This window comes from Cyclopterus lumpus, chromosome 11 (assembly GCF_009769545.1).
Source record: "Cyclopterus lumpus isolate fCycLum1 chromosome 11, fCycLum1.pri, whole genome shotgun sequence".
Classification (NCBI taxonomy): Eukaryota; Metazoa; Chordata; class Actinopteri; order Perciformes; family Cyclopteridae; genus Cyclopterus; species Cyclopterus lumpus.
Window position 1 is genome coordinate 10154377 of NC_046976.1, and position 24468 is coordinate 10178844.

Sequence of the window (24468 nt, forward strand, 5' to 3'; positions counted from 1 at the left end):
CCCTACCTACTACCAGTGAAACGGGTACCATATCAATCAATGCCGTAAAGGTAAACGGGTACCGTATCGATAAATGCCGTAAAGATAAACGGGTACGTATCGATCAACGCCGTAAAGATAAACGGGTACGTATCGATCAACGCCGTAAAGGTAAACGGGTACCGTATCGATCAATGACGTAAAGGTAAACGGGTACCGTATCGATCAACGCCGTAAAGGTAAAACTAAAATAATAAATTAAAGGGCTTTTTAGCAGCATCTACAGGCAGCCATTGAGAACTACAACAACCCCGACAAACTTATGTGTTCCTCAAATTAAAATAAATATTGTATTATAAACCAGAGCCATAATCAAAGTTATTATTAACACCTGTGCTTTTCCAACTGTGAAAAGGTAAAATTGCTGCTGCGAAAAAGCTGTTGTTGCTATTCTTTTTAATTGCTCGTGTGTCTTAAACGCTATTGTCAGGGAAATATCATATCTGTAAATAAAGAAACAATAATATTGTTAAATTTAGAGCTTCATTCATTAAAAACGTCTATGCTACCGCCTTAAACAATTTCTCCAACAGAAAACCGCCTCTTTCTTTCTCTCTACATATGTATAGCGCAGACATGTGTCTACATGAGCTTCCCCTGTTCTGAGATGCAATGATGTTTGTTGTTTTTTATTAATGAAAGTTTAAACCATAGTGTCAACTGTGTAGGGATATATTCAGAATGGTCTCGGCCCTCATTGTATATGTTGTTCCATCCTCCTCCGCTAGGCGTCGTGTTCCCTCTTTGCTGTCGCTCATCTAATGACGTAGTTTCAGTGCGACTGAAAACGTAAAGCTTACAACAGCGGCCTGTGTTTTCACTCGACCGGTGTAATTTTTTGTCTCTTGTGGAGGATTTGTCTCTACAATCCATCACCATCATGAAACTAGTCAGGTAAGTGGTCGTTAAAAGTTACCCTTTACTAAATGATGTGGGTAAAAGATGATGAAAACAGCGCGATGCTGATGGATGGGTGTAGATGTTAACGGAGAGGCTGTGGTGATGAGGCGGGAAGCGGTGAACGGAATGAATGGAGGCTCAATGGCGGAGCTCCAGGCTCAGAAACAGACGGATTCACACCCTCGTGTATTGATAATACTAATAATTTAACTTTACATTGAGCTGCGTAGAGGTGTGAGAGCCCGATGTGTTCTAACTAGCTAGCTTTAACGTACATAATGCTAGCTAGTTAGCTCGAAGGCCCTGTCTGTCTCTATGCAGTTCACATTTAGCTCCATGATTTAAATATACTGTACTTAGCCTTCAGTAGGTTACGTGTAGTCACTGAATATCACTTCCCAAATCAAATGCAATATGTTTGAAATGTTAATCTCGCCCTCCGGAGTAACGTCACCTTTGTTTTGGTGCTGAACGCGACACGGTCGGTAGCTAGCTGTGGCTAGCTAACGTTACAATGTTTTGTATACACGATGAAAACTGTTGGCTCTTTTGAGTTCAACCGTTCCCATTTTATAACAATGTGTTCACGCTTTACCCTTGTTCATCGACACACAGGTTTTTGATGAAACTCAGCCATGAGACGGTTACCATTGAACTGAAGAATGGAACCCAGGTCCATGGCACCATCACAGGTAAGACATGCTGGTGCATCGTTAAAATGTGTTGGTTGCTTCCTATGAGTAATCTAATGTGAAATGTATTAATTTAAAGTCCAGATGTTAAGATTTTATTTATTTGAAATTACATTGTGATTAAATGTATTTACTCAATCATTTCCTCCTCACTGATCATTGTAATACTAGTGTAATAGCATCGTAAAACTAGTTTTTTAAAGGCTAACCACTGGAGGTCAGCAAAGATGAGTGTCACAGTTTCAGTTACTCTTAGAGTTACTGCCACAAAGTTCTTGTCACTAATTTCCAGAATTCAGTTTAACCTGTCAACACTAAAACACAAGACTGGCGTTCTTGAAATGCTCACATTTTGTGGTGTGGATGTGCTGGTTCAGTGGATTAAAGCTCAAACTGCAAATGTTTTAAGCAAGCTTAGTTTTCGTTTACTATCATTCTCTGCTCTTTTATTTATTCCTTTATTCATTTACGTTTTTTAAATCACGTTTCCTTTCTTTCCCTTTTTTTAGGTGTTGATGTGAGCATGAACACCCACCTGAAGGCAGTGAAAATGACCCTGAAAAATCGGGAGCCCACTCAGCTGGAATCGCTGAGTATTCGTGGCAACAATATTCGCTACTTTATCCTACCTGACAGCCTCCCACTGGACACCTTGCTGGTTGACATTGAGCCAAAGGTCAAGTCCAAGAAGAGAGAAGCAGGTGAGGAATGTCAAAACATCAAGGTGTACAGCAGACGGATAACCATAATACAGCATGCTAGTATAGTAGGAATTTTATATTTTGGTGTGGATGGATCATTACAAGGCCTTATGAGGAAGAGCTACACTGTGCCATAACATTTTTCCTTGTGTTGAAGAAATTAGTTGAGAATAATAAACAAGTATTGAAGCGTGCATATTAGCTCAATTCCAACGTCGGCCTTTTGTCTTTTAAATCCAGAACCAAATGAGATTTTTTAGGCTAAATGTTGTCTCAAAAGCATCAACAGTAATGGTAACAGCGAAGTGACTATTTCATTTAACTGGGAACTTGTCATATTCCTGACATCAAAATACTGTGTAGTTTAGAAAGAATGAAGAACATAGTTATCTGTTGATGCAATTCGTGGCCTGCAGCCACCGCTGGCAGAGAGGAGGGGCCAACTCTTGTTTTAAACATTGTTTCTTCTTCGAAAAATAATTGGCTTTATACTTGCAACTGTTTTACTACTCGGCATCATTGATCTTCTGTTCACTGATTTAAGGGAAGAGGCTTCAGCATGATCATAAGTACTCAGCCCGGGGATATTCAATGCCGTGTTTCAGTGACTATGATGTAGGTTATTTAGGATACACGTGTCATGGTTTTGTAAAGGGTCCATTTAAATTCTCAGCAGGAATAATTCTTCACCTGGTTTAATACGAACTGACACATTAGTTTGTATTCTGATTGCCTGTCTTTTTTCAAATTGTTGGCCCACCTACAGGTCTAGTGGCATTTGTATACTTTAAGAAAGTGACATGACTATTCAGAGGGGAGGACCAACTATTCTAAATGTTAAATGTCCTGCTTGACTAATGTGATACTCAATGTTTGACACGTGTTGCTGACTCACTCATGTGTGTCTTCTCAGTGGCTGGACGGGGACGAGGCAGAGGAAGGGGCCGTGGCAGAGGAAGGGGACGTGGTAGGGGCGGCCCGAGGAGATGATCACCATGCTCTACGTTTTCTGGCCACCACCCCACTGTTTGTACAGGATTTTTTTTCTCGGAAGAAACATTTTGTGAATTTCCATGTTTTTTTTTGTTCAATTCTGCATTTCCTTATTTTGTACATTAAAATCCGTAAGAGGATAAAGTGACTCTGTGTATTATTGCTGATTTGGCAACGGGGTTTGTTTTGTTATTCATTCACTTTGTTTCCCAAACATTTTATTTGCATTACGTGGCTGAATAAAGTACCATTGCATGGAAAGTTTGATACTAATTTCCCTCCATTGCTGTTTGGAAAAATCGTTTTTTGTAAATTGTACAGCATAACATCTTACTTAACCTAGCTAGGGCAGTAACATTATGGGTTGGAGTTATTTTAACCTCTAGCTATAAGTGATTGCATTACTGTAGGTCATTTATACAACATCTTTCATTAAAAGAAATCAAAGGCTATCTGGGTTGTTGCGATGGCACAAGAGCACAGGTAAATGCTGCTAGAGTTTGGCATTTCACCTGGAAGTATATAAGATATCGCACCACTACAGTGTTACACAAATTATGAAAAGCATTTAAAATAAAATTGCAATATCAAATATATTTTTTAAACCCCACGCAACCTTTAACAATTTCTTGATTATCGGTATGGTGAATAAACTGATTTGTAGATCTTTGTGATTTCAAGAGCACGGTGACTGCTCCAATTTTTGTATCTAATTATAAATTCCACTTTTTTTGTGAAGCATTAAGCGTGATTGACAGGCGTCTTTGAGCGTATATCAGAACATATTCAAACATTTATAAAAAAAACAAATTATTCTCAAAGCTACAGCCATTGGCTCGGTGTACGATGACGTATAACAATACGCACCTGGAAATGCTTTCAGGGGTTGATATCTCAAAGTAATTAATAAATATATCTTCATTTAAAAAATAAAAAAAAAGTCGTATGCTGCTACGACGTACAATCATATCCACCGTAGTTGATATGAAAGTCGCCGGTTTTATGTTTATGAATGAGTGACGAATCTGCGGACAAAGGCACCAACACTGCTGACGTGAGGCGAGCAGGTGGATCAGGGAACCCGCGAGTTGGAGCACCAGTTGGGACGTAACAGCGGCCGGTCTCCGCCTCGACGGGCAACAAGCATTGAGAACCTTTCGGACACCAACATCCATACATTAATATAGAACAATATTATTTATATGCCGAGATCGCGGTAGTCGTCCAGCCGACGGAACCACTGGATATCAAAAGATGTCCGACGGTCGCTTCATGTATTTCGCTTTCGGAAGTAACTTGTTGAAGGAAAGACTGCAGCTGGCAAACCCGTCTGCGACCTTTCACTCCACCGGAAGACTAAAGGTAACGAATCGGTCATAAAGCTTTAATATCGTCATGTGGCAATTAACATACACCGAGTGGAAACACGCTGGTTTGTTTATTCTTACGTTATCGTGAAGATAATTGACAGTGACACATACAGTGAACTGCTAGTAACAATTAACGAACCAACACAGAACTTTGCATATAGGACCCATGTCAGTCTTCCATTATATATGCCCATAATGTCAGTATTGCTTGTTCGTCAGTTAACGTTAGCTGAATGTAACGCTAACATTGAGTCATCAAGAGGATGTTAAAGGGGAACTAGCCCGCTGTTTTACCGGCTTTTGGCAGTTTAGGTTTATCACGCGACCCTGTTAAATTGTGACTTTCAGCCGAATACGTCTGTAGGTTGTCATAGTTTACGACAGCTGTTGAAACAATCGGACACGGACAAACTGTATTATTTCAAATGAAGGGAAGCTTATCTTCAGGTCAATACTTAAATTATGCAAGCGACGTTTCATACCCGAGTGAATTCGGTATTTGTTTTACATAGAAACCAAAAAAAAAATAGGCATTCACGAAGACAGCTACGTGGTCTCTTCCTACTTTAAAACAGCTGTCGTAACTACGACAACAACAGATATATTCGGCTGAAAGTCTCCAGTTAACAGAGTCGCCTGATAAACCGAAACACTGACACGTTGTCCGTTGTCTCTCTAAGGTTAGCGCCTCTTCTTCTTGGTAAAGACCTGATCATTTAGGCCAACTTCAGGGTCCTGAAGTATGTGACAAGTGACTTGGCGACCTCGTCCATTATTTTCTTATAACCCACCTCAATGATGAGCTTTTAGCACCAGCTGTAACAACAGCCATGCTGTGACGACCAACAGCAAACAACTTCACTGGACACAATGCCGTAGCACCCCTTTTTACAACACAGGGAATTAAAAGCCACGTGGTTTAAAACGCATAATGACTCATCTCTAGTCACAGCCTTTTGTCTTTTACTTCTTTCATTCACATCCCCACCCTGTTGGTGTGTGTGTGTCTGTGCAGGACCATGAATTAAACTTTGGCCTGTATGAGGAAAATGTGGACAGCATTTGGCATGGTGGAGTGGCCACCATCAGTTCCTGTCCAGGGGCAGAAGTGTGGGGGGTAATCTGGACTTTGAGCATTAAGGATCTCCCAAGTCTAGACAAGTGAGACACACAACCACAGCTGTTAATCAGTTAATGCTGCCACTTGAATCAACTGCAGCATGCATCTGTGTTTGTGCCCTCAGACAGGAAGGGGTGAATAAGGGAATATACTCTCCGCTGGAGGTTTCAGTGGAAAGTGACAAAGGACTCATATTCTGCAGGACTTATCAGATGAAAACATGTCTACGCCTGCCCTCCCTCTCCTCAGTACAAACAGGTGTGTGTGCATGTACCCAAAAACACTGGTCAGCAATAAAACCCATATTATGCAATAAATGTAACTTTCCAATAGGTAAGGTAAGGTAAAGATGTTTATTGTCATTGTAAAAAACATACAACAAAATTAAGTTGGCAACTCAGTCAATGTACAGAGTCAAATGTTTTTGTGACTAAATCTAAATGTTAATTTGAATGTCTCTCTCTCTCTCTGTGTGTGTTTCATATGAGGTGGTTTGTCTGGGTGCAAAGCAGAATGGACTCCCAGGGGAATACCTGAGGAGGCTGGAGGCCATTCAAACCAACAACTACAGCGGCCCCCTCAATGCTTGATAAAATCAGAAAGACCAGGAGAAGATCAGAAGTAGAGCTTAAAGTTCACATTTCTGGAAGGTAGACATCATTTGACAAAAACAACCTCCTTTTAGTAGCTATTCTAAGAAGATAAAGAGCAACAATCAAATAGACTGAAGAGTAGTTTTTAAGGTTATTAATTCACTAACCTTCTGGCAGTTTCTGGCCCTTTTAAACTTTTTGTCAAACATTTCTGCGGTTAGAATTGAGAAACTCTGTTATGAAGTTAAATTGGCACCATTGATTGACCAGAAGTTAGTAGTGCATGAAGGTAATAATGAGACTTTGGCTGGGCACAACATATAACGTATATTGTCTTTATTTCCAGCTGCCTGTAAACTATTTATGCAATTCATTTTTGAGCTAACACAATGGAAGACTAAATGCATGTGACCGGCTTACATTTGTTTAGTTCAGGGGAATAATAAACACTGATGAAAGACCCTGAATACTTCACCCTTTTCAGCATTTATTCTGACTTTAACCAAAATGTTCTATTCCTGCTCATTCAAGAATAAAGATTGGACTTATGTTTTTAATTTGCCAGGTTATTCAGTGAAAGAAAATGACCGTGGGGTAGTTTAACAGAGCTTCATTTAACATTATAGTTTTTTATTATGAAATCAAAAATAAACATGAATCATTCACATAAGGAAACCCCTTTATTTTTTACAACACAGTGGCCTTGGATGATAGTTTGCACCCCTCCCAACATTTGTAATCCTCTAGGAATTCTATAAAATACAAGTGTGGTACAAAAGAACTGCCGTCAGGAGAACAAAAGATATATGGTGGCCACCCAATAACTTGGGAGTATATTTTTATGAATCTCGAGGTAAATTTCCTCGATTTAGAAATAGATTTCCAAGTCTATGCAACCTTCACAATGGCACAAATCATAATATGTCATAATAAAAACTAATTCTCATTTAAGCAACATGTTCAGAAATACACAATAACCAGGAGTTTCTTAACTGAGAATAAAGCAACCTGACAACTCAAATATTTGTACATTCTTAAGATTTTGGCTTCAAAACAGCAAGATCTTCATCTTGCATTTCCCTCTCTCTCGGTTCACCAGTTTGAGTGAGAAACATCTTCCCTTAATCTGTTTAAATGTGGGGGGCGGGGGGGAAAGTGGTGTGAACAATCTGAACGATAAAACACAGGTCCAAATATGTAATATAAAGCAATATTTTAAAAGGAAAACATAATATCTTGAAAAACCAAGCCTATGTGAAGTGTGCACCCAAGTCCTGATATTAGCGGGCAAGCAGTGATGTAGGAATTACAAGCGGGCTTTAATAAAAGGTGCAAAGAAAAAGCAGCTAGGAGAAAAATCAGTGCTTGAGTTGCAGTCAGTAGCCATTGTTGAATAAGAGATTGTAACCAGGTACATTTTTGTTGCAGCTCAACGATACATCTGTATCTTAATTATTATATTATCTGCATTTATGTGGAAATTAGGATACGGACCACAGACAACATACTGAAGTTAAACAAAGCACTATTAATGTGGGCAACATTAAGAGACTGCCCTCACTCACAGGTAACTTGTATGTTAGGTAATGCATCGTATGCACTGCATGATGCTCTTCTCTCTCTCCTTAAAGTATCTGGGTTGTTTTCTGTTAGTTAATTCGGGACATTTTCACACATTTCACAACTCATTCCATCTGTTCCACCGGTTCCCCATTCGTAACTTTCTCATTTCCACTTTCATCCATTGGTTCTGGTCCATCCTCACTGTTTTCCATGGGCTGTGTGGTATCGGCGGGCTGCTTTTCGTCGATTACGAGATTGTGCTTGACTTTGCTCAGTTCCGCCATGTTAAAGCCGAGGAATATGGCAGCCGTGTTCCTCTTGATGCTCTTCATGCACTTACTGCGCTTCTTGCTGAAGTGGGCCGCCAACTCTGCTTTTGTGAGGGACATCCTTTTGCACAGCTCCTCGGTCTCGGTTTTGGTCGCATAGGGGTTCTGGTTGAAGTATTTGGATATAAAGTCTTTGCGCCCCTCACTGCAGCGGCGCTCGACTGCGCTGGGCTCCAACACCAGCTTCACTGTGGGTTCGATCTGAAGCACAGGCTCTGGCGAGGGCAACAGCTTAACCTGATCTTGCTTCTTGCGACTGGCCGCCTTTTGTTCCCTCTCTCGTTTGTTGGTCTCCAAGACATCCCTCCACGCAGCCTCTAGCCTCTTCTTCGACAGCACCTCCGCTTCCGTCTCTGGACGCGCTGCAGTGGGTGCGGCTTGAATCAGGCGAGCTGGAGCCAACGTTGGTTTCATAGTCAGTCCTTGTGGCATTTGGAGAAAGTAGACCGGCTGACTGAGCTGCTGAGCGGGTTTTGGCGGCGGTGGCGGCTGTGGTGGTGGTGGTGCCGCTGTAGTTTTCAGTGGCTGTGGTGGTTTTGGGGAACACCGGCATCGCTGAATGTGGAGCATCACCGCCTGCTGGGTGACCTTGCCCGTGTACACACCATTGCAGTAGATGCACTTGAACGCCTCCGTCTTGAGAATAGCATGAATTGTGGGCGCTACCAAGTGTTTTTGCTTCAGGTGCTGAAGGTGTTTGGTCTCATTCTGAAACTTTTCGTCACAGAAGGGACAATACGCACTGTTGATTTTTGCAGTTACTGTGCAGATGTCTGGCTGGCTGCTGGGCTGCAACTTAAAGAAGATCAGGTCAAGTGAATTTGTGACCAGAGCAAGATTGACCTCTGTGTCTCCTAAAACCTCTTTTGGTGCGGTGGTGTGGACATCAAAGTACGGGAACAGGATTCCTCCAATACCTTTTGAGTAGAGCCTGTACTTCTGCCTCAGGAAATCACAGTATGTCTTGCTTGTGGGATTGTGCTGCTTTACATGTTCAACAAGCTGTTTGATTGAAAAGAACAATGCGGAGCAGTACAAACAATTTAGGCCATGCAAAAGGTGTTGGAAGACGCTTTTTTCTGAGAGAAGAATTTTGCACGTTAGACATTTTACAGTTTTGTCAGGCATTTTTTTCAAGAATGACGCTCGTGCCGCCACACTTTCTGACATGGATGTGTTGGATTTTTGCTGGTGAGCGACCTCTGTGTGCACGTCGAAGACATTAGAAGGGAAAAGTTCATTGCAGAGGGGACAGGTAATCCATTTCTTAGTTTGTGGTGTGGAGTTTCTCGTTTGCTCAACAGTCTTGAGAGGGGTACTTGTGCTCTGGGAGACAGGCATTGCTACTTGCAGTGGAGCAAAAGTATATGTGGGCATGCCATTCATCTTGTTGCCAGTCGGGATCAAGTGACTCAGCAGGGACTGTGAAGTCAGCATGGTACCTTGTAGGGCGACTTGGTTTGTTGGTGCATTTTTTGTATCCACAGCAGGCTTCAATACAGCTCCAGCTGCCATGTTGGCCCGCAGTCCTGATTGGAGAAAGATTTGCTGCGGTTGTGGAGGATGTTGTGGTGGAGCAGGAGCTAGAGCCACATGTGCCTGTTTCAGAGACACGTTGGACAGTGTGGGAAGCTGGACCAGAGATCCTAGTCCTTGAGGCAAAGCACCTCGGAGGGCTATCGTGGCACCAGGCTGGAGCAAACCTTTAGCTTCAGCACTAGCTAGCTGCACTAGCGCCGACGCTTGAGGGGGCAGAAAAGCCTGGTTGGTTCCGGGGGAACAGATCAGAGTAGTACTGTTTGTTCTTCCTAAATGCTGTAAGGCCAACACAGTGCCACCAGGTTGGCCATTACTTGGTAAAACCAAGGACTTACTGTTGAACATGTGAGGTTGCTGTAGTTTAGGAGCAATGCTTGGGAATGTCACAAACACACCATTTCCATTCGGTGTTGCTTTAATGGAGAAGTTCTTGTTCTCATAAATCATACTCTGCACTTGTGTGCCGACTGAAAAGTGCGATGGCTCAACCAGCATGTGATGCAACATTTGGTCCAGGTTTCCAGTGTTCACCTTGCACACCTTGCAGCAGTAGACCTTCACAGATGTAGTCCCTTGAGGAATAAATCTGTAACCAATATACTGTTCTGCCACACTGTCCATGTGCTTGAGGATGATGTGCTTCTTCATCGTAAAGATAGAGGAGGCTGGAAATCCACATCTTCGACACTGATACCGCTCATTTCCGCGATGGGCAGGTAGAGGCCCCTCCCTCTGCGGTTGTGTGTAGGTGGCATGGAAGAACAGCATGTGCTTCTTGTGGAACTTGGGGGGTCCGATGAAGACGCACTTAGAACAGGGTGCCAGCGCACAGAATGACTGCACATATCCATGGCAACGAGAGACATGGCTCCTGAAGTTGTAGATGTTTTGTGAAGAGTATTTGCACATGCTACAGCACAGAGCTCGAGACCTATAAGGCCACTGAATAGAAAGAGAATGAACAGTTAAAAGTGCAGTTTGTACCAAATATGTAACATTCATACCAACCTACATACCTGAAGCAATACAGAATGACTACTCTCTTCTTAAATAGGACATCGTAATTTACAAGACAGGTATGGTTACCAACAGGTTAGTACATTTTTTATTATTTGACAAAACTCAAACTATCAAACTATCATCCAAACATGTCATATTCACCTTTTTCTTCAGTCTGACATTGTATCCATCTGTGATATCCACCCAAGCAGTTTCCTGAAAGACCTCGTCTTCATCAGAGTTTTTCTCAGACTTTTCATTGAGATCCTGCGCAGTAAACAACAAACAAACAAATCTTGAAGTGGCAACAGGCAACTCTCTGTAAGAATCTCATTTGGAACTATTAACCCAACATTATAAAAGGCAGCGTAAAATACACCAGTATTTCCGTCATTTACATGTTTGTACAGCTGCAGGATTTTATGAGATTAAATTAAACAAGAATGAGCTAGCAGAGTTCCCGTCAGTATTCTATAGCTATTACATTGTGCAATTTACATCATACTGATAAGTCAAAGCAAAAACACGTGTCTATTGTAACTGTTACTATTGTATTAGTGCCACAATGTAACATTCTAGCACCAGCACCTCAACACAGTCCGTCATTAATTTTCAGCTGTGCTTATAGATGCCGTCAAATGGATACATGTATATTAGTGTGTCATCCTTCAAGATTTGAGTCTAAATTATGCCAGAAGCTAGTAAAGTGTAAGATCTCTACAATCATGAAAAATCGATGAATCCAACATTGCTATCAAGCCGTCCTGCTCATTGATTGTCCACACTAGCCCAATACCGCAGAAACTCTAGACACTAGACATGACATCATATCGCCCAACCCCACTTGTTGCCATAACAACCAAAGACCAAAAACCCTCTGAATAGCTCATTTAAGGTGACCATCATAATCAAATTCAAATCAGTTTTACATTGGCTGTTAAAATGTCTACAGCTCAACATAAAAAAAAAAAAAAAAACTATTCAACAAACTGAATCATCTTTTTTTTTTTAACCTTTGATGCTGTTGTTGTACATACTATAGTGTTAGTTGCATTAATGGCTAACAAAAGTGTTCAAACATGAGATTCTTACCTTTAACAAGTATTATTTGTAACAAACATATAAAACACAAAATGCATTTCTCCAGTATTACAACATTAGTTGGCAGACTGTTGACCCATGTTTTGCATACTATTCTTGTATGTTTGACATTTTTGGACAGCAACGCTGATGATATACACAACAAAATTAGCATAGTGTTTGTAACTTGTAAGTATTTATATATATACACACACACACACACACACACACACACACAGACAGACATATATATTTGAGACAACCATATCTGAAGCGTTATTTCCACTTATATACGAGCTTTAGACCCAAATCTTACTTTTGTTACTAAAACATACCTTCAACAGGTTTTGGCAGTCTTCCAGGCCAATCTCACCAAGGATGTTTTTCACCGCCTTGCGTGCCTTTCGGATCTTCTCAATATTTCCAACTGGATACTGATACATTATTCCTCTGAAGCCTTGTAGAAGAAAATAAGCTTTAATCGTAGCATGAAGCATACAACAATATCTATTCTGAAGCCATAAGAAATATCACTGAAATTTAACTTAATCTTTTATTTTATGTACTGTGTTATTTATTCCATGTTGCGAGTACATTCACAACATTCCCCAGTCAATGTCTTAAAGTAAAAACTGTTAGAGTAAAATAATCATTTCCACTTTTAACTGCAGCTCCATACAGTTGTTTGGTGAATGGCGACTGTTTAAATGAGGAATAGCGCACAGAAAAATGGCACATAATGGAAAGAATGGCAACAGCAAACACAAGCCGGCAAAAAAGTCAACAAGATGATCTTCTAATAATGTTAACGAATAATGTTATTAAACGCCTCTGGTGTCAACTTTATGAAGTCGTACCATCATTATAAAACGTGCATAAGAGATGCAAAGATGAACATATCGTAGGAAGAATGTAAAATAGTAACTGCATAACAATAATCCCAGGTTAGAAAAAATGACAGGCTGAAAATAACATGACTGTAACGTAACATGGATATTTAATCCGCATAAGTATTCAGGTGACACTAATAACACAACAGTTACTGTGCAACAGCTGATTACAATTTCACACGGTCAATCTGTGCGTGGATAATACATGATTCAATAGCTCACCATTTCCAAAGGGACATTTTAAAAAACGTATTCTAGGGAGCTAAAACTGTCTTGATTGAACGACAGACCTCATACCAACTAAAACCTTGCCCTCCATGCTAACACAGCCGAGAGTCATTGAGCCCCTGGTAGCACGCTGGCTGCTTCTTCCTACTTCAGCCTCGCGGATATTTACCTCGTCCAGATGAGGGTGTAGATTGACGTTAGTTGTCGCTGTGCCACCTCCGACAGGGAGAACGTTTTCCACTTCCACTGGCCCTCTACTGTGTGCGTGTGCGTGTTTGTGTGTGTGCGTGTGTGTGTGTCGCTGAGCTGCGTCTGCTACCACCAGCGCTGCACACAGATACTCATCCGAGCAGCATCCTCTGTCAACACACACCGCTGTATGAAGAATGTAGTCAAATACGAACGGTGATGTTCGCGTACCCCTTTGGAGGGTGGGCTCCTTTTGGTCAGCTTTTGTCCCTTTCTTCCCCTATTAAGGAAAAAAATGGCGCTCAAGTTCAGGAACTGACGTCACTGTCCATATTTGCATACTGCACGAACTGACCAATGGGAGACTTCTCAGCACATAAACGGAATAACTTTTTATTCTCTTACCCAGACTGTCAGATATCGTTCCAGAGAGTTCAGGTGATACATTTTATATTTCTGTTTCCTAATTTCTTGAAATACTTGACTTGTTATTTGGACTTTTGTGTTCTACAACAGTGAGCTAGATCGGGGGGCGTGGCTAATGCGACTCTCACTAGCAGTCACGTGGTACAAGTCTAAGGCTAACCAATGAGCTGTCGAGAAAATGAGCTAAATGGGTGGATCCTTGTTGTATGATGTCATATCATGCTACTTTTTCGAGCCAATTAAATTGAACCACCATTTTGGGAGTGGAGTAAGTCAAATTGACAGTTCATATGTCTTTTAGCTAGCATAGCATAAAGTTTTAGGACTTTCTAATGTTTTAAAGAATTACAATAAAATCTTAATGGCTAGCTACCATCGCATAGTAATGTATGCCAATAGCGAAAGTTAATTTAAAATGTGTAAGCTTAGTAGGATATGTTTTTGTAAAAGTTGATACAAATTGTAATGTCGGACAATCTTATGTTCAACCTTACTGCCTACCAATTTATAAACGTCACACACAAATTGAGCGAAAAAACCAAGCTACCTGTCTGTATTACGGCCGAACAAAACACCTTTGCAAAGAAAGGTCAGTTTGTTTGGAGACAAATCAAATATCAAAGCAACAATGTGATGTTACTCCAGTCGAAAGCTTCTCTGTGGTGGACTCATAACCTACAATTTCTTGCGTTACCAATATTCTGTACAATTTTGGACTACTGAATCATTTTATTAGCTATTTTAAAGTATCACAAGTCCAGATGTTAATACAGTGCTTTATCCCCACCAATTTCCATTACAATTCCCTTAAGTCTGTCAAATCTAAACTTGACCACTTGAAATGTTTTTCGAAGTTCTGTTGCATGAAGCAGTTTGGTGTTAAAGTGATGCAACAACCTAATTTACATTTTGACCAACAAGATACATTGTGCCCTCTGGTCAGACAATGCAAACCTAGATGATTTCATTTTCAATGCGAACAGCAGAACAACACGAGATAGTAAACATGTCAACATTCACAATGCCTTTGCTGCAGTTTAAACAATATTTCAACTGCTGATGGATAAGGAAGTTAGATGGCATCATCTATAGACCCAAGGTAGATAAGAAAGGGAAAAGAGATTCTTTCATTGTCACGTTATTGCACTAATCAGAATCAACCACTCAAAGTGAATAGTGAATTAAGTTGCTCCTTAAGTAATTTCAAATATATCCTGTCTGTGTTGTTACCTTGTAATTGTAAAGTCTATTTGTCTTTATGAGGCTGTACAGTGAAACGTTGCATGCTTTGTTCTTGACATAAGTTGTGTGTTATTTGATTATCAACATTACTACCACTATCAAATGCACCTTGATCATTCCTTCTATACACTCTACTCAGCCTTTTTTGAACAGGGTGATATGCAGAGATTGGCAAAATATGCAAACTCTCCACCCATCTATTAATCTTATTTCTATCCATCCATCCATCCATCCATTATCAGCCGCTTATCCGGGGTCGGGTCGCGGTGGCAGCAGGTGTAATTAAACACATTAACTTTAGACACTTCATTAGAGCTATAATAGCTCCTCTTAAAGCAATGTTTGAGCTCAGACCTGTCACATACAACACCAAGGAAATGTTTGTAATTAATTTGAAAGCAGAGGAAATAAACAGTTTCAAAATTAGACATGTGCACTTCAATCTGCCTTTGGTATTTCAATGATAATTGTAATAATAAAGTGAGCAACGACTAAAGCTACCTACTCAATATATGGCATTGGTCTTATTTAAAAAGCAGCACTACATCATGCTTTATGAACACTTGTTCAGGGACAGACGGGACATGACAGGACATTTCCATCCACCAATAACTATTATTGATTCAATATCTGATTCAATTCTGATCCAATTCCTCTTGAGCCAGGTCCTCATGGCAACCCAATATGGAATTCCACCTCCAAATGTCTTTAACTTCAGAATTATAAAATTGCTGGTTTCACAACCATAGAAGAACACATTCTGTAATGTGGGTGGATAAGACATATTATAGAAGCTGAACACTTTATCCGTAGACGGTAATTGAAGCATTTAATGTATTTCCCCATCAAAGCCCATGCCGGTTTACTTTATAAAAAAACAGCAGTTTTACAGATTAAATCTGATGCTGTTGTGCTCTGCTATCTTGTAATATACATCTAAACTGATTTCATTCTCTTTGAGACGATTGATAACATCAAAACACATTAAAATACTCTAGAATGGTACTATTGGGATGAATGGGCCATAAAGGAGATCTCATTATCTGCTGTAGAATGATGAGCCTAAGCAGCCCTACATTTGGATTAAATTGTTTCCAGGACATCCAACTACTGTACAATCAGAATACACACCAGATCAGATCCTACCAGGTCAAATGGTTTTAAAATTGTGTTATTATTTTGTGTAGGAATCTACAACTGTTTGCTGCACCAAAGATCACACATACACAAGATAAAAGGATTTCAGTCAGAAATGTATTAAATTAATCACTTTCATTACTTTAACAAGCACAATTTACAGTCAAAAACAGGCTATGGTCCATTAGTGCCTTAGACAAGCAAGTAATTAATACATTAGTATTTTATAAACACACATGGGCAGGATTCTTTAAAAACTGCAGTTCAGTAACACCTGTAATTGTATCAGACATGAGACATTTAGCTATACAAGAGACTGCATTATTTCCCTCATAACTTTAAAAGAGGCATGAGGAAGTTTATTACTTGTCATTTGCACTACCTCAGAGAAGTCAGTGTACAGCTAGCATGCCTTTCATGTGAGCGATAGACAAATAAGTCCACATCTGCCACATACATATCATTTATGTTTGAGTAATAGCTCATTTTCTGCTTTGTCAGATCCTGTAAAAAACAAGGACGAGATACTAATATGAAGATCTGAAAAATTAGAGCTCCGGTGTTAAATGTCACAGTACTTATTTAACCTACAAAAGAGTGTGTGCATTTAAAACCAGATTAACCTGTCTCTATTAGAGGCAAGGAGTGCTTTAAGGTGTATGCAGCTTCTCTGTATTCAAGTTACAGCTCAGCCAAGAGAGAATCTCCCACAGCAATTCCTTCATTCCTTTCGAGTAAAGGGAAACCACTGAGGTCACAAATGGCAATCACAGCACACTTAATCCATGTAGCATTAAAAAAAACACATAAATATCTTAACTGGAAAACACTGTTAGATGGTCCACAGTATAATACCTGGGCAGAACACACTTAAAGATGGCGCTTTAAATTTGCCCCTGTATTATCTGATTCCAATAAATAATAACGCATTGAGGTGAGCTGCAATAAAGAAATAGGTTACATCATTGTCATGATTTAAACTATGCAAAGTGAGGGGTATAGAATCCACACAAGGCATTGATTCTTTCAAAAATCATCTACAGACAAAATGTATTGGCGTTGAACAGACACAGGATTTACACGACTGTCAACAGGTAATCAATAGAGAACATGATTTAAATCAATTGTACATTTTGTAAACTGGATTTGATTTAGGAAACAAACCACCCAAAACATGTTGGAGGGAGGGAGGGAGAGAGGGAAGGGGGGAGGGGTTTCCCCATCTCCAAAGAGTCATCCATTTTGTTGCATATTGTCATTTGAGCTGGAGTTCTTTTAGCAGAGAGATTTTTTGAGCCCATCAGAGCGAGAATGGGAAGATTATCTATCCGATCCAATTTCAAACAACCAATTATTTCCCATTTCTAGGAGGTAAAAAAAAAATCCCTGGAAGAAATAATGGGACACTTTTTCCAAGGTGGCTGGAAAGTTGACCACATTTAGCCCCGTGTCCCAAATAGCTCGCTGACCCCTCTTCTCACATGGTGAAAGCAGAGGCTAAGGGGGATCTGTGCAATATCGTACAGGACAGGGGCAGAGGGTAGTTACACACTGTACCGGACCATGGAGAAATTCTTCATGGCACTGTCCAGTGCCACACCGGCCCCCTGCATTTTGTACCTGCAGGCAACACCAAGCATCAAAGTGAGCTCCTTGTAAATGCAACATATTCTTACTACATTAGTTTTAGTGGTGAACCTTCACAGGCTAACTCACTCCATCCTCACCAGTCACAAGTGGAGACAGTGTAGTAGACAGGCAGCTGGGGGGAGCTAGAGAGGCAGCTGAACTCCTCCAGGCCACACACTCCCATGTTGGAGAAGCAAAGCCAGTCTCCCACACTGAGCTCAGGCAGCAGGCAGCGCTCCACCACCTGGTCCAGCTGGTCCAGTGAAGGGCCCCAGAGGCTGCTGGGATACACTCCCTCCTCAGCACACAGCACATGCTGGAGAGAGGAAACAATCAGAAATGTTACTTAAAGACCTTTCACAGTAAATGACATATCTACTGCACATGTTGAATCATACTCTACATGTGAAATGCAAAAACAGGGTACATGCAATAACTATATTACAGAAGTAATGCTTTTAAGTACAATTACCATTCAAAATAACTGATGCATCATCATTGGCAACCTGTATTCCTGTAGTTTATATTCTTGATATCCCAAACATACCTATTAGCTAGCAAGCAAGCTAAAACCGGATAGCTGCTTTTTGTGTGTCGCCAATAATTTTTTTGCCAGACTTTGAAATAACACCGTTTAAAAACCTCAGCTTTGTATTGTGTAAATCCAGAACCAATGTAGGGTCTTTACATAGGTCAATATGATTCAATTCTGATCTAGCTTCCTTAAATACTCATAATGGATCACCCCCTTTCCCTAATCAACTAGCAGATTTTTCATTCAGTCCTGAATGGGGTTGACTCTCTTGGGTGGATCCCTACTAACCTTGTGCACTGACGGGGCAGGGATGCAGTTTCCCAGCAGCTTGCAACTGAATGGGCCATAAACACCCTCATTCATGTAGTACAGAAACTCTGCATCTTCGTTGTTCACACCTGTGTAAATACAGTGATATCAGAAATATAGAACATGGTGTATTATCTGGCAATGGAGGACTTGACCCCTGATGGTTTTGCTCTGATTATGATGTGCAGATAATTATCCACCATTTTCACAGTCAGTGAGTCCGGAGACAGATGTATTACAGTCAGATTTAACTAAACTACACAGGAAAAAGACCATCTCAGAGAATAAGTAACTCACCTTGAGTGAGGCTGTCCCAGTGACGGTTCATCACCTTTTTGCCAACCACGTTGACAGCCAGGCTGAAAGCAGAGGCCACGTAGAAGCTGCCTGGCTGGGCCAACACTTGCACACCGGACAGTGGGGGGAAGTAAGCATCCAGCAGCGGTCTGACGGCAGCCTCAACCTGCACACGATCACAGTAAATATGCATTCGGGGGCATTTCCAAATAAAAACGAAACATGTGCAAGAACTTTGATATGAAATTATTCCAAAGCTGAAAGACATTAATTTATGCACGCTGTTAGTGAGAGGCACCTATACTGGCATCTTACATCACTGCTGTGTATAAATGGCTGCCTAGCTAGATGAATGAAAATGTGAGTAAACTGGTCATGTCTTCAATAATATGTTGATGGCCAAAGAGAATAAAGTAGCCTGAAATGGTGTAATCTATCTCAGAGTTGTATGTTCACTTGTGTGTTCATCAGTTGTGTTTTATATTTCGGGCCTCTTCTTTGCAGAACATGTACATAGTGATTTGACAGTCTGATTAATGAAACTCCAAAAAATATCAGTTGTTTACCGTACCTGTTTGAGCTGACCTTCTGAGCCAGTAAATCCGCCACCAATGTCCAGGATGTTCATGTTAAAGCCCAGATCCACCTGAACAGAAACAGTAAACAATCAGTTGTTACCCTTAATGAAAAAGAAAGTACAAGGGATAAAAAGGCATTTAGTAATGAGAAAGTCTTGAGTTGTCACATCTCTTCTAATTTCCTGCAAACTAATCATTTTATGATTATATATTTTCCACAAAAGTACTAACCCCCATGTCAAACACACAGTGGGCATCGGACAGTGCATGGGTGTAGGCCAGTTGCAGGTCTTGGCAGGAGCTGGGGATGTGAAAGGTCACCCCCACCACCTGGACTCCAAGCTCCTTGGCTGCTTCCAGCAGGTGCCGGCAGCTCTTCAGAGAAAAGCCAAAAGCCATGCTGGTTTCAGCCGCGTGAGCCTCGGTGGTCAACTGCAGCAGCAATCTACAAGATACAAAAAGGACCATCAGCCAGACATCAAAACATCAAAAAGTAAAAGCAAAGTAAGTATGTTTTTGATTCAAACAATAACTTTCCCAATCTTATGGTAATTATCCACCTGTGTCAACCTAACGTTGGATTAACATTAAATTGACAGTCTTCAATTTTGCAGAAGTGCACCAGGATTAAAAACTAGCCAAAGAATGGATCTGATCACTTACTTTGCACCAGGGTGCAGGCGTGAAATTTTGGACAACTCAGCCTCACTTTCGCACACTAGATGTTGGATGTTGTTCTTCGCTGCGTGCTTGATGTGTGCCAGCTGCTTGCAAACCCCTGACAGAATTATGTTTTCTGGTGGCACGCCGTGCTCCAGCACGAGGCTTGCTTCAGTCTGCAGAAAAGAGGACACGTGTTAGAAAAATTTCCGCAACAAAGTCTAAAATCTCCCTTCAAACAATCAAAAGGGTATTCAGTGTGTTGCATAGGTTAATGGGATAAGAGCCATCCACTGACTAGTAATCAATTGAGTGCTGGTAATGTGATTGCCCCAAAATGCTTGCGTAAGAGGATGATGCAGTTAAAAAAAAAAAAAAACACTACCATTTTTTAAAGTTTAAAGCTGACCTTGTTGGCACAAATGAAGCCCAGGCCCAAGGAGGCCAGCACCTCAATGACTGCAGGGCTGCTGTTGCACTTGACCGGGTAGTAGGGCTGCATCCATGGCACTGCACTCTGCCAGCATACATGCTGCCGCATCAGGGCACCAAGGTCTCCCACCACAAACGCACTCTTCTCATCCTGGGTACATAAGGAGGTGAACTGGTCAAACCACTAAAATCTCACCAGAAAAAAAAACAAAAACATGCCCAGTGCAAATGACAGTGTCATTAAAGCTATGTGAAGAATTTGGGAAATTTCTTTCACTGAAGCCAGTAAAAGGTATGAAAGCTGAACTGACCAGGGCCTGCTCACAGATGTGTCCGTCAATGACATCTTCAAGGGTTACTCCTCCCTCCAGGAGTTCAATGATGTAGCTGGGTTTGTCAACAAGTCCTTTCATCTCAAGCCGACAATCATTCAGAACAGATAAGCAAGTCAAGGGGTCACGACTGAGCCAATGGGGTCCTACCGGTATGCAACAAACTGGAACAGGAGGGGAAAAAAGAACACAACTTATTACCACAATACCCTTGATTCAGAGCAATTAACAAGGGAAATAAAATACAGATGTGTTCATAGCGCTGATGACTTTCTACCTGGAAGCATTTCCATGTTTAAAACAGCTACACTCTGTAGTCCTTTTTTGACACACATATCCTATTATCTGTGTTTGTATCGCCCATACATTCTTTCTTGTATCATTAGTAAATCTGTAAAACCCACACACCTAATTGAGCTTTTACCTAAATCTATTGACTCTCAAAAACACCAATACAAACATGCGTTCACTCACATCATGGTTTGAATGCCCAATTCCACCAGGAACACACAGCTCCTGGACTTTGTTACAGGTGTGTGCATATGTAAGCAGAAATGTGTCCATGTTGTGGACAACAGACACTGAGTCACTCACATGGACAAGTCAGGAGATGGACCTGTCCCGCTATCAGCTAGGATCCCAAGGTGGCTCGGCGTTGAAGTCAAAGTGCTCCCGGTGGAGAGCCGCCCCTAGGCCCCCTGAGTAGCGCTCATGCACCTGTGCAGTGACAGGGGAGCCCTGATGGACACACACACGTAATGTGTGAATACACAGGGAAAACAACAAGCCATATACCGTGTGATTATTTCCTAGTCTTGCCCGTCATTTTGATTCATCGCTACAAACCTTCCCGCTATTATCTATGGAGTCACATTTGTTGTGATGATTTCGCCGGCACAATCGATACGTGCAGCAACTCTCGCGCCGGGTTACGTGGCTTCTGGATTTAACCCGATAAACACCCAGTATAATATGCCGGACCACATATTTTCTCAGCCTACTGTTTTTTAAGTCACTATTAGTCAACATCATGCAATAATTGTCTATTAATAAAACACGCACGTGTATTGTGATAATATTGTGTCTTAACTTGACAAATTAGATGATTTGTTTTAATAGCAATACGTCACCCCAAACAAACATGAAACCTTATCCCTGACATGTTACTGATATGTACATGTCGCACGTAGAAGTGAAGCAGTATTGAACATCGGAAACGCGACTGAGACCCGACTGGCACCTCGAGCGCTGCTCACGTTGAGCTGGCTGCCCACAGCACGTCGAGGAGGCTCGTGTTAGCGCTGCGTTTGGCTAATAACAGCCTAATAAACATCAACACCGGCACAGAACTGGAACACACTCTAGACGAAGGTGCGATGTCCGCACGCCATATCCCAATGTCTCCAAATGCAACGATATTACAGCTCAAAAACACAACACGCGATGAATCGCTTCGTCCTGTGTGGCTCAAAGGCAGGAACGACCAGCCCGCCATGTTACGTCCGCCTGCTGAATCCAAGCAACTCAACCCAAGTGTTACGCGTTACTTACGTGAGATAACGGCCACAGTGTTTTGGAAAATCGTCTTCTCTTTTTCGGCGGAATTTTTAAAGAGTAGTGGGCACAACGACGTAAGAAAGAAAGAGGGCGGTTTGTGCCATATGTTTGGATGACGGACGAGCGGCAGCTGAGCGGCGTCTTCTCTTTCGGTTGATGGGTGGAGAACGACTGTAGCGAAGTGGAGGAAGTGGGAAGAGTAATCAACTGCTATGGGCGGGGCCTAACGGTCAGTTCCACCAATGAGCTTTCTGCATTTTTAAGCGCATACCAAATATGTATTTCCGAATATCTTACAGGCCGCCGTAGATCTGGGATGTTTATTCAGGTTACATAACCATAAACTTTCCCTAGATGGCCACTCGTTTCAGTCAATCAGTCCAAGGCCCTTGCTCTGGTTTTCGTGGGACAATTCAGAGAGACAGCGACAGCGACACAGAGAGAGAGAGAGAGAGAGAGAGATAACAACTAATGGAAATCCAAATAAACAATAACAAACAACTATACATAAGTAAAAGACACACGTTCTCCCAACAATGTGTATAATAGACACACAATTGTAATATGTGTCAGTGTGTACAAAACATAAAACAATTGTTTTGAAAAAATAATTGAAGTAGCATTTTAATGTTACAGCTCTTTAAGATGGAGCTCATTTGAACTACTTCATATACAGTTAGATAATTTAATCTTTAGCCCTGCATCACATTTGATTAATGTATTATATGTTTTATCCTAATGTTAACACTTTCTGTGAAGACACAGGAACGACACAACATACACAATATGCTGTCTAGGTCGTGAATATTTGGTTCACGCTCAAGAAATCTGGAGGAAAATTAAGATTCAAGAGCTGACCTAATATTTTGTTGATCCGTCCGGAAGAAAAACTTTGTCAACTCTGATAATTTAATGTTTTGTGTAACTCAGTTTGATAGGAAGAAATTAATTTCGAAAAATGTATCTCATAAAGCATGGTGGTCAGGAGTTCAGTACAACAGTGAAATGACTGGCAAAAGATCTCAGCCTGCAGCCACCTAAGTCGTATGACTTGTATTTCTGTGACACTGGAGCAACACGCTGCATGTCTGTAGCTGTTTGGCTGTCCCATGCTCTTATCTTTTTTTTTTATGACAGTTAACTCGAGGGACACTGTGTTCACAAAACAATGTGGCCTAGAAAACCGCAGAGTCTCAACAACAAGGAAAGTCCCATATGAAAGCACTTTGACACAGATATTTTAAAGTCCTTGAGCTGGTCGGCCTTCTTTACAGAGAGAGACAAAGGGACTTGACTAAATGCATGCATCATGCAGTAGAGTCACGCTCATGGTCCTGAGGTAAATAGTACAGGAATAGACAATCAAATTGGGCCTGACAGTTCACAGTTCTGAGATAGACATAATAGACATACAGTCTATATATCTATACATATTAGTTAAAATACTAACATGGATTTTGCCATAAAGTTATTATGATGAAAAAGGGAAATTAAAGCTTTGATAAATATTTTAAATGGGTATAATGCTGTTTGCTTTAATATATTCAACAATGCAACAACGTTTAAAGTAAAGAGAACAAGTTAACTTTGTGCTTCGAGGTTCACAACAGGGTCCACGAGGATAGGAGGAAATTAGATTTTATGCTTCAGTTAAATGCCTTGACTGTCATTAGGAAGATAACTGAATTTGCAGCAAGAAGTAAAATGTATAATTAACTGCATTACTAATCAATTAGCAATACCCTCAGCATACAATTCCAAAATTAAAACTTTTTCCAAACTTTATATGCATTGTTAATTTTAAGGAATGCTCGAGTAGCTGGGCAGATATATCCACCAGTATCAGCTGGTATTGGTATCTGTCTTTGTGACATAACAGTAAAGAAATGCCCTAAACATTTTGTTGCTGACATAGTTTCCGAGGAAGTATACTGACTCCTAATAACTACTCTTTTGCAGTTGCTAAAAGCTATTATTTTTCCATTTGAAAATATTCTGCATTTTACATATGCTGTTTTACAATAAGACTATTTTAAAGCCCACATGTGGGAAGTAACTTTAATTGTAGAATTTACACATGTGGTTTTGATATTCTTACTTGATATCACT

General features: G+C 40.9%; 4 protein-coding genes across 6 annotated transcripts; 2 read left to right on the forward strand and 2 right to left on the reverse strand.

Moving 5' to 3' along the window:
- The first annotated feature begins 801 nt into the window (after positions 1-801).
- snrpd1 (small nuclear ribonucleoprotein D1 polypeptide) lies at positions 802-3469 on the forward strand. The gene is made up of 4 exons (XM_034545815.1): positions 802-933; positions 1555-1631; positions 2141-2332; positions 3246-3469. The coding sequence occupies exons 1-4, from the start codon at positions 920-922 to the stop codon at positions 3320-3322; spliced, it is 360 nt and encodes a 119-aa protein (XP_034401706.1). The 5' UTR covers positions 802-919; the 3' UTR covers positions 3323-3469.
- A 769-nt stretch (positions 3470-4238) lies between these two features.
- Positions 4239-6875, forward strand: ggcta (gamma-glutamylcyclotransferase a). Its single transcript, XM_034545813.1, is given in 5 exon segments — positions 4239-4687; positions 5711-5856; positions 5940-6030; positions 6032-6073; positions 6304-6875. Coding segments are annotated over 5 exon segments (489 nt in total). The 5' UTR covers positions 4239-4579; the 3' UTR covers positions 6406-6875.
- Positions 6876-7069: 194 nt separating this feature from the next.
- Positions 7070-13764, reverse strand: adnp2b (ADNP homeobox 2b). Its single transcript, XM_034545812.1, has 5 exons — positions 13631-13764; positions 13206-13505; positions 12254-12375; positions 11001-11105; positions 7070-10781 (listed from the first exon to the last, which is right to left on the reverse strand). Exons 3-5 carry the CDS (start codon positions 12359-12361, stop codon positions 8094-8096), a joined length of 2901 nt encoding a protein of 966 aa, XP_034401703.1. The 5' UTR covers positions 12362-12375; positions 13206-13505; positions 13631-13764; the 3' UTR covers positions 7070-8093.
- A 2361-nt stretch (positions 13765-16125) lies between these two features.
- On the reverse strand, positions 16126-22535 carry azin1b (antizyme inhibitor 1b). 3 transcript variants are annotated; one of them, XM_034545243.1, is made up of 11 exons: positions 22354-22535; positions 21397-21540; positions 20782-20966; positions 20448-20621; positions 20042-20214; positions 19610-19823; positions 19372-19446; positions 18801-18966; positions 18483-18592; positions 17758-17975; positions 16126-17650 (listed from the first exon to the last, which is right to left on the reverse strand). In XM_034545243.1, the coding sequence occupies exons 3-11, from the start codon at positions 20881-20883 to the stop codon at positions 17575-17577; spliced, it is 1308 nt and encodes a 435-aa protein (XP_034401134.1). In that variant the 5' UTR covers positions 20884-20966; positions 21397-21540; positions 22354-22535; the 3' UTR covers positions 16126-17574. The 3 variants fall into 3 exon arrangements, with proteins under 3 accessions (XP_034401134.1, XP_034401136.1, XP_034401135.1); XM_034545245.1 differs by having other exon boundaries at positions 17747-17975; XM_034545244.1 differs by lacking the exon at positions 21397-21540.
- Positions 22536-24468: the final 1933 nt, after the last annotated feature.

Coding starts and splice junctions, on each gene's coding strand:
- snrpd1 (XM_034545815.1), top strand. Junction 1,632..2,140: donor GGTCCATGGCACCATCACAG/GTAAGACATGCT, acceptor CCCTTTTTTTAG/GTGTTGATGTGAGCATGAAC. Junction 2,333..3,245: donor GTCCAAGAAGAGAGAAGCAG/GTGAGGAATGTC, acceptor GTGTCTTCTCAG/TGGCTGGACGGGGACGAGGC.
- adnp2b (XM_034545812.1), bottom strand. CDS start 12,361: ATGTATCAGTATCCAGTTGGAAATATTGAGAAGATCCGAAAGGCACGC. Junction 11,106..12,253: donor ACTGCCAAAACCTGTTGAAG/GTATGTTTTAGT, acceptor TTTACTGCGCAG/GATCTCAATGAAAAGTCTGA. Junction 10,782..11,000: donor ATGTCAGACTGAAGAAAAAG/GTGAATATGACA, acceptor CTTTCTATTCAG/TGGCCTTATAGGTCTCGAGC.
- azin1b (XM_034545244.1), bottom strand. CDS start 20,883: ATGAAAGGACTTGTTGACAAACCCAGCTACATCATTGAACTCCTGGAG. Junction 20,215..20,447: donor GCTTCATTTGTGCCAACAAG/GTCAGCTTTAAA, acceptor TCTTTTCTGCAG/ACTGAAGCAAGCCTCGTGCT. Junction 18,593..18,800: donor CTGGGACAGCCTCACTCAAG/GTGAGTTACTTA, acceptor GTATTTACACAG/GTGTGAACAACGAAGATGCA.